Below are 10,006 nucleotides of genomic sequence, written 5' to 3' on the forward strand. Positions count from 1 at the left end.
CCCATACTCACCTTGTAGTCGTCCATCGAAGATACCGGGGAATGGGCGTGCCTCTGGAGACGGAGGATGATTGACGGCCGGCTCTGGCGCGTCACGCTTCTCCGGAAATAGCCGAAATAGGCTTGGTCTTCACGACGCGTGCGCATAGCCTGTGCGCACGCGCCGTGAAGAGCCGAGACCTACTCCGGCTGTCTTCGGGGAGAGTGACGTGCCAGGGCCGGCCGTCAATCATCCTCCCTCTCCATAGGCACGCCCATTCCCCGCGGGAGCCGGAATCTACGATGGACGACTACGAGGTGAGTACGGGGTTAAAAAAATCGGGACAGGCATACTGTAGCTCGCGCTACAATGCCTGTCTCGATGGTAACATCAAGTACGAGAGGGTGAACTACCGCTTTAAGTTTGTGAACCGATTTTGAACAGCTGCGGAAAGAGATCCTCCAAGGTTAATAAGGAGCAGCGTAGGAGTTTGCAAGAAAAAGCACCAATAAGCTGCATCAAGAAACACCTAAGAACCTCCTGAATCTGATAGCAATTTCCTACATCAAAACAAGGTCAAGACAACACAGGTCAGTCTTTCTATGTTGACATATCCATGACAATTCTAAAAGAAGTTCTGCAGTGGATTGGGCAAGTAAAGGCACTGAATAGTACACGTTGGCTGCTACAGAACCACTAAGCATTTTGAATATGTTGCAGTAGCACAATATTTCTTTATGTTGTACGATCCTCAAACCCCATTAACCTCTATAGCCAATATTATAAATCATACATGCTTAAAATCCCATATGTGTGCTAAAATAAAAGAGAAGAGAACAGAATTGAATAATGCAGATTTGCAGCATCTACCTCATGTAGTTCCATTTGGTTACTAGGACTCCGAAAAAAGTCCTGTGTAAGCGCCAGACTTGTCAAGCTTACACAGGGCTATGGACTGCTTCCCTGTCACTATATCAATTATGAGGTACCTCTGGCTTCCATGTGCTTACCTATACACAGAAGTACCAGATATTTTATCTCAGTCATGGAGGTTGAATTGGAAAGACAAAAGGAAAAGTACTTTGCTGCTGGGGAAGGATGGGGGTTAAGTGCCCTTTCTCCGTTGCCCTACGTGCATAAAGGAAATGCCCACTTTAAGGCACAGAAGCATCACCCTTTAAGCTGGCGACAAATGGACTAAAATTTGGCTGGTTCATCAGGAACCGGACAAATTTAAAATTAATGGAGTGGCAGCCCCTGTTTGACAAAAGTCAGCTGCTGATCAGTGTATTCCGACAGCTGAAAGTCCCACTGTCAGAATTTAATGTCTCAGCAGGGGTGTGTCCTTCATCCATCTGACTTAGGTTTAGCAAATGACTTGGAGCGCACAGTCAGAAGGAAAAAAAATGGCGATACAGAAAAATAAAAGTTGTTACATGTATTAGGTGCCGGCTAGATAAGGTATACTTTGTTTTAAGCTCTTTTTGCACGTAGGCCTGAAAAAATCATCTATTTCTTAAAAAAACTATAAATTTCACCCAAAAATGTAAAATTCAAGTATTTCTTAAATATTTAAATAAGCTATTACATTAACGTTTAGCTTTCCCATGAGAAACAGCTTCTGTGTAGGATGCGTGAATGAAGTCATGAAGCTGTTTCGCGGTGTTTGCGTTGCCGAGAATTTCAGTCAGTTTCTCCAAAGACAGTGTTGTCAGTTCAGCTATGTTCTTTACATGATTCATTATAGCTCTGCAGTTCTTGGCATTGACCCCTGGCATTTTCAGAAGGAAGTCCTGAGGGCCTGTATTGTACTTCTCAGATTCTGGGATAGTTTCAGAGTCTGCGGTTATACCCATTGCAGTTGCAGCATCAGGCTGTGCTCGGTTCTGCTTCAACTCCTCAAAGAGTTCTGCAGTGGAGTATGGTGAAGGGCACCAAAGGATGCGCAGTCTTGGAAAGTGGAGCGTGAGGAGGGTGAGTTTTGATGTGATGTCATTCACGGAAATCTCCTGGTGGATTGAACTTCTTGATGTGAGGGAAAACGGCTTATTAGGGTCAAATTCAATTAAAAGAATAGGCCGCTTGTAGTAACGACACATGGAAACGCACTGCGTATAGAGACGCCCGTTATTGAGAGATCCAATAAGATCACTCACACTTTTTCTCTCTACACATATATCTGGGGTGAGAATGTAATCCCCCACTTCCAATGTGACAGGTTCTATATCAATGCCGCGTCTGTGGATCAGAGATGGCAGTTCACTCCGAAATTCCCGCATGTCAACAATGATGTTTTGCTGCAAGGTTTTCTGCTGGCCGCCTAAACAAAAAAGGACCATTGTTAGAGAAGAATTTGTGGGAGATAGTTGTAAATAAGGCAATGTCCTAAACTACTCTGTTTAGTTTAGTCCACCACATCAAATATTATTTAGAAGTCCTTTTCCATAAGAGCAGCTGCATATGTTACTATACTTCCCATGGCAGATGCAGATGAAAAGGGCTCATTTCCTAGTAAATGAACTGCAGATTGTTAATGGTTATACTGTATACTCTAATGGAAAACAACACTGAAGTGAGAAATAGCTGCATACCCCAATTATATATTGAATAGAGGAGGTCCCCCACAGGGTTTTTAAGCAGAAACAATATCACAATTTGTTGAATGTATACAAGGGCCTTTAATAAGAAAGATTTGAAACACTTAACATTAAAATATGAGCTCTGGTCATGAGGTAAAAATACATACAGGGAGTGCAGAATTATTAGGCAAGTTGTATTTTTGAGGATTAATTTTATTATTGAACAACAACCATGTTCTCAATGAACCCAAAAAACTCATTAATATCAAAGCTGAATATTTTTGGAAGTAGTTTTTAGTTTGTTTTTAGTTTTAGCTATTTTAGGGGGATATCTGTGTGTGCAGGTGACTATTACTGTGCATAATTATTAGGCAACTTGACAAAAAAAATATATATACCCATTTCAATTATGTATTTTTACCAGTGAAACCAATATAACATCTCAACATTCACAAATATACATTTCTGACATTCAAAAACAAAACAAAAACAAATCAGTGACCAATATAGCCACCTTTCTTTGCAAGGACACTCAAAAGCCTGCCATCCATGGATTCTGTCAGTGTTTTGATCTGTTCACCATCAACATTGCGTGCAGCAGCAACCACAGCCTCCCAGACACTGTTCAGAGAGGTGTACTGTTTTCCCTCCTTGTAAATCTCACATTTGATGATGGACCACAGGTTCTCAATGGGGTTCAGATCAGGTGAACAAGGAGGCCATGTCATTAGTTTTTCTTCTTTTATACCCTTTCTTGCCAGCCACGCTGTGGAGTACTTGGACGCGTGTGATGGAGCATTGTCCTGCATGAAAATCATGTTTTTCTTGAAGGATGCAGACTTCTTCCTGTACCACTGCTTGAAGAAGGTGTCTTCCAGAAACTGGCAGTAGGACTGGGAGTTGAGCTTGACTCCATCCTCAACCCGAAAAGGCCCCACAAGCTCATCTTTGATGATACCAGCCCAAACCAGTACTCCACCTCCACCTTGCTGGCGTCTGAGTCGGACTGGAGCTCTCTGCCCTTTACCAATCCAGCCACGGGCCCATCCATCTGGCCCATCAAGACTCACTCTCATTTCATCAGTCCATAAAACCTTAGAAAAATCAGTCTTGAGATATTTCTTGGCCCAGTCTTGACGTTTCAGCTTGTGTGTCTTGTTCAGTGGTGGTCGTCTTTCAGCCTTTACCCTGGCCATGTCTCTGAGTATTGCACACCTTGTGCTTTTGGGCACTCCAGTGATGTTGCAGCTCTGAAATATGGCCAAACTGGTGGCAAGTGGCATCTTGGCAGCTGCACGCTTGACTTTTCTCAGTTCATGGGCAGTTATTTTGCGCCTTGGTTTTTCCACACGCTTCTTGCGACCCTGTTGACTATTTTGAATGAAACGCTTGATTGTTCGATGATCACGCTTCAGAAGCTTTGCAATTTTAAGAGTGCTGCATCCCTCTGCAAGATATCTCACTATTTTTGACTTTTCTGAGCCTGTCAAGTCCTTCTTTTGACCCATTTTGCCAAAGGAAAGGAAGTTGACTAATAATTATGCACACCTGATATAGGGTGTTGATGTCATTAGACCACACACCTTCTCATTACAGAGATGCACATCACCTAATATGCTTAATTGGTAGTAGGCTTTCGAGCCTATACAGCTTGGAGTAAGACAACATGCATAAAGAGGATGATGTGGTCAAAATACTCATTTGCCTAATAATTCTGCACTCCCTGTATACCATAATATAGCGATGTGAACATATATATTACATTACAATGATAGCCATGCTAGAGGTCTGACGCGTTTCGACCTAGTCAGTCGTGGGATGCAACAACCAGGACAGATGGATACTACCAGTACTTGGCTAAAAGTTCTTCTGGCTTCTTTCCCATAAGAACCTATGTCTCTATTGCCAATTGCAAGCCTGACACTTCATTGCAATTTGAAGGCTCACTTCAGTCATATAACATTTTAAGCTGGGAAGTGGTGTGTTTGTGCCGCACTTTCTCCTCTCCCTCCTCCATGGGTGGGGGGGAGGGACAAAACGTAGCTTCTTGTAAGCCATTTGGGCTGGCTCTTTCTCCATTCCTGTTAGGGTGGTGAAGTGGAGGTGTCTGTTAAGTCCGCTGGATCAGTCAACCAATTTTAGATTAGCAACCATGAGGCTATCCATTCCAGTTTTCCGGGAGCAATTTGTCCCCCAGAAGACGACCATAACCGACTAGATCGAAACGCGTCAATGCCTCTAGCATGGCTGTCATTGTAATGTAATACATCCATGTTCACATTACTGTATTATGGTATATGTATTTTTGCCTCATGACCAGAGCTCATATTTTAGTGTTTCAAATTTTTCTAAATAAAGACCCCTTTATACATTTAACAAATTGTGATACTTTTACTGCTTAAAAACCCATTGGGGGAACAGAGAGGTGGAGCACTACTGATATGAGGTATAGGCACAGTTTACACACTGTAATAAATGGCATGGAAGGAAATGAACTGGACTGACCAGCTTTGCGTGTGTCAGAAGTAGCTGAGGCTGTAGTCACATCTCTCTGCAGATCCAGGTTTGTGTCATCTCGTCCTTCTCTTTCTTCTGGGATGACCATGCTTGCCTTTTCTCTGTAAGCGAACATGACAGTGAATTTAATATCTCAATCAAGTGTATGTACCAAAAGTCTATATATTTGGTTCTAAGTTATTTTAGATTACAACCTGCTTAGAACAGATAGATAGCTGTGCACAATAAAAACACTGATACCTTAAAGTGGAATTCCAGCATAACTCCAACTACGCTTTAAAATTTCCTCTCCCCTCACCTGTTTTCCTACCCTGTCTAACCTGTGTAAAAAAAGGTGTGTACACCCATCCATTTGTAGTCCACTGTAGTTCAGTCATGTGATTCCCTGTGTCAGTGAGCGGCAGCTGCAGAGGAGAGGAAGCAGTTCTCAACAACAACTTGGAATTCCAAGAGCCGTGGCATGACCCAGACTCCCATGCCCAAGCCATTGTCAGCACTCCCTCCTCTCCCCTGCAGCAGCAGATCACTGGCATGGGGGAGACAAAGCTGCAAGTCACATGACCCGATCATAGCAGAATAAAAAAATAGGTAAGCACACACAGCTCCTTTCTCTATCTGCAACGTAGAGAACGTCCTGACTCTCCTGCTCGCCCCCTCAAGGGAGGGGGCAAGCAAGACACTCCACACCAGGGAGAAAGCCTCACATTACTGTGTGTAGTTACAGACAGAAGAACAGGAAGTGAGGATTTCTCAGAAGAAATAAGGCCATTTAAAAGCAAAATGGAAGGATGAGTTAAAGCGGTGGTTCCCCCTTAAAAACAACTTTTTTTTATTCCACTGCCCCCCCACATTCCATCACGATTAAGGCCATTATTTTTTTTTCCTGCTGTACATACCTTAGTACAGCATCTTCACCCGTGCATCCGGGTTGCGAGTCCCGCGGGAGTGGGCGTTCCTCACATGATGTTGATTGACGTTTTGCCCAAAAACGAGCTCCCCCCGTCGCGTAAGCCGCGTCACGATTGGCGAAAGGAGCCGAACGGCGATGCGCATGCGCAGTATAGCGCCGACTCGCCGTTCGGCTCCTTTCGCCAACCGTGACGCGGCTTACGCGACAGGGGGAGCTCGTTTTTGAGCAAAACGTCAATCAACAGCATGTGAGGAACGCCCACTCCCGCGGGACTCGCAACCCGGATGCACGGGTGAAGATGCTGTATCAAGGTATGTACAGCAGGAAAAAAAAAATAATAGCCTTAATCGTGATGGAATGTGGGGGCAGTGGAATAAAAAAAAGTTGTTTTTAAGGGGGAACCACCGCTTTAAGTGAAGGAGGACTGCACTAAGGTAAAGGAAGCTATTTAGGGAAACATTTTTTTACCTTTACAACCCCTTTAAGTCCTTTTGTTTATCAAGTCCGTACACCTAAAATTACCATTTTACATCTAGATAGAGTAACCAAGACATAGCCCACCAGACTATCAGTGAGCCGAATTCCAAATCCTGTTATGGTTTTAGGTGTTGCCACATACATTTGCATGTTCCAACTTCATCAGTTGCAGTCTACATAATATAGGATTAATATAAAAAAATAAACAATGTGAACCCCTCATAATAAATACAGCAAATGTGCAGTCTCAAAAATCTAAGGGCAGATATTTTTGATATTTATTTTATTGATATTTTTACAATTGAACTGGATGGACTTGTCTTTTTAACCTGACCAACTATGTAACTAAATTTCACCAGCAAACGAAGAAGACGAAATGTAGGCAATGCTGGACCGACCCTTTAAGATACACCTTTAGCCACTGTTAAAATATACAAATTTACCTCTCGTCTGTCTTCAATGCTTATGAGTCACATACCCTGAACAAGAATTCCGTTAATAAATGTATAGGGCCCCTTATCTCTATACCCAATCGCAAGGCTCAAATTATTTGTCAAGAAATGCCCAAAAAATGTATATCCTGTGTCTAACCTGACTCAGTTGGTAAACAACGTCCAATAGATTTTGCTTCTCTGTAAACTATAATTTTGAGTATCTTTATTATTTTAAACGCTTTGTAGAGAAGTATGTTTTACCTGATAAGTTTCTCAAATGCTTCTTTTTCCTTCCTGAGGGAAGTGAGATATCTCTGTTCTTCTGTAGAGCCTCCATAGATAAGAAAATAAACCCTAAAATGTTCAAGGATATTTGTAAATCGAGAAAAAAAAAAATCAAGAAATATTAAGACAGAACGATATTTAATAATCTGACATTTGCTACATCAAATAAGGCCATTACATCACAATTCAGTGGATTTTGCTTCTACACAGCAAATGACACAATTAAGCTGATCTTTATAGCTGAAATCGCATCGCACAAAGATCGCATGCGATTTTCATTGCAGTGCAAATCACATCCGATCTCTGACATTGCACCAGTGTGAACCGCCCCTAAGAGCTACTAGGCGGTCCTATTGTTTGTTTAACATCTCCCTGGTACTAGTGTCTAGGGCTGCAGCGAACGATTATTTTCATAATCTATTCGTTGGCCAATTATTGTTTCGATTAATGTATAATTTAGTTAATATGTAAAGTAAAAAAAAAAAAAAAGGCAATTCATTCTTCAATATCTCAATGCAGTGGTAAATATAAATAATTGACAGATTAGATATACTGTATATACCATTAGGGGGTGAATCTGGTAAATATCATTAGTAGAAATAATAGAAAACTTCTTAGTCAAAATGGAATTTCCAGACAGTGTAAGTGGTTTTCGTTCAGAAATTACTTTCATTTTTAAAACTGAATGTTAAGAGCAAGTGAAAATTTCAAACATTCTTTCATTCAGCGAATGTACAAAGATTTTTCCCATTAATATCCTTGTCTTAAAATAGATCAGTGTGGCAAGCACAAGGCTCAGTACACACCTATTCAGTTTTCTTTTGATCGGTTTCTGCAGTGTGTTTTGTGCTGCGTTTTGATTTTTGCGCACACGATTTTGCTGCAATTTGCACGTTTGCGTAGGCAAAATTGTTGTTTGGCAGAAATATATACCGTATTTATCGCGGTATAACGCGCTCCAGCGTATACCGCGCACCCCTAATGTTGCCCCCAATCCTGTGTAAAAAAAGTATTTTTTGTACTTACAGTTTTGGTGTCTTGCGCGGCGTCCATCGGTGGCCTCGTCGGGTCCGGCGTCCGTCTGCGGCTTCGTCTGCGGCTTCGGGTGTCCTCTTCGTCGGGTCCGGCGTCCTCCTCGCTCGTTTCCCGCGCCGAGTTTGAATACTGCGCCGACATATACCGAGCGCAGTACACTCGTCTATCGTCGGGCAGGCTCGGCAACTCTCGCGCTGACGTCCTGTACGCTCAGGACGTCAGCGCGAGAAGTGCCGAGACTGCCCAAAGATACACGAGTGTACTGCGCTCGGTATATGCCGGCGCAGTATTCAAACTCGTGGCGGGAAAGCGGATATCGGCGTATATCGCGCACCCACGATTTTGCCCTGATTTTCAGGGCAAAATAGTGTGCGGTATACGCCGATAAATACGGTAAGTTGCTGCAAAAACGCATTACATGCTTTTCTGCAGCTTTTCCACTGAAGTATATTGATCCAAAAAAAGCACAGTTTTGCGTTGAAAAAAGTCCTTGCCCCTTTCCAAATACGCAGCAGCTGATAAAAGCATAGATGTGAACGTGCCCTATAGGAAACCATGGTAAATGAATTGTAGTGCTTTTCTGCAAAAAACGCATAGGTGTGAACCATGCCTAAGATGTTTGGTGACATAATGGAGTTAAAAACACAAAAATTATCCCTTTATAGTACAGAAAGAGCAAATAATCGCTACTGTAAGGGGTTCATTTTTTTTACTGTGGAACAGTGAAAGTAATATTTACAGTAGCGATTATTTTCTCTTCTTGTACTATAAAGGGCTAATTTTTTATTTTTTGAACCCCATTATGTTACTGGCCGATTAATCGATTATGAAAATAGTAATTAATTAATTTCATAATCGATTAGTTGTTTTGGCCCTACTAGTGTCCATAAGAAAAGCTGTCACAGGGCTAGCCCAGGAGTATTTTCCGGTCACTAGAAAAGCATTCCTGCCAAGTGTCCTGGATCCTGTGGGACAGTGCCACGATTTTGCACGCCGAACACACCGCTACAGATCTGCAGTAAATACTCTCTGCTCCTGCAGTGCCAGTCATCTTCAGACCTTTACTGCCAACACTAACCAAACAGGACAGCTTCATCGATTTGGCTGCCCCTCCTCGGCTATGCCATATTTTACCTATTACAGGTACTTCCATTAAAATTTCTGCAGCACTTTACACATATCGTATTTATCGGCGTATAACGCGCACTTTTTTCCCCCTTATAATCAGGGGAAAATCGTGGGTGCGCGTTATACGCCGATCCTTGCTTCTCCCGCGCTGTTTTTGAACACCACCACCGACATATACCGAGCGCAGTACACTCGGGTACACTCGGCTGGGCTCGGCTCCGCTCGCGGTCACGCCCTGTGCCGCCTCCTAGCCTTTATGCGAGAGGAGCCGAGCGTGGCCGAGCCTAGCCGAGTGTACTGCGCTCGGTATATGTCGGGGGCGGCGATCAAAAACAGCACGGGAGAAGCGGAGAGGACACCACGAATGCCGCCGATGGACGCCGGGCAACTGTAAGTAACTAACTGTAAACTGTCAGTATTTCTTTTTTTTCCCTTAGGGTTCCCTTCTAGATTTGGGGTGAGCGCTATACGCCGGTGTGCGCTATAGGGCTATAAATACGGTATATATTGTGCATTCACACCAGTCCCTAACATTTAGGAGCTTACAATCCAATTTCCCTCACATTCATACACATACTAGGACCAATTTAGACAGGAGCCAATTAACCTACCAGCAAAGCTTTAGAGTGTGGAAAAAAACCGAATTACCCAGAAAAAAACAA

General features: G+C 42.9%; 1 protein-coding gene across 1 annotated transcript in view; it reads right to left on the bottom strand.

The window, feature by feature from the left end:
* Positions 1 to 400: 400 nt before the first annotated feature.
* ERCC4 (ERCC excision repair 4, endonuclease catalytic subunit) overlaps positions 401 to 10,006 on the bottom strand; it is a 65,769-nt gene continuing 56,163 nt past the window's right edge. Inside the window, exons 10-12 of the mRNA XM_040356887.1 lie at positions 7,158 to 7,250; positions 5,064 to 5,176; positions 401 to 2,299 (exon numbers count right to left, since the gene is read on the bottom strand). Of these exons, the coding sequence (XP_040212821.1) occupies positions 1,569 to 2,299; positions 5,064 to 5,176; positions 7,158 to 7,250 (937 nt within the window). The 3' untranslated portion in view covers positions 401 to 1,568. The remainder of the gene's footprint in view (positions 2,300 to 5,063; positions 5,177 to 7,157; positions 7,251 to 10,006) is intronic.

Source organism: Rana temporaria, chromosome 6 (assembly GCF_905171775.1).
Source record: "Rana temporaria chromosome 6, aRanTem1.1, whole genome shotgun sequence".
In the NCBI taxonomy this organism is placed as follows: domain Eukaryota; kingdom Metazoa; phylum Chordata; class Amphibia; order Anura; family Ranidae; genus Rana; species Rana temporaria.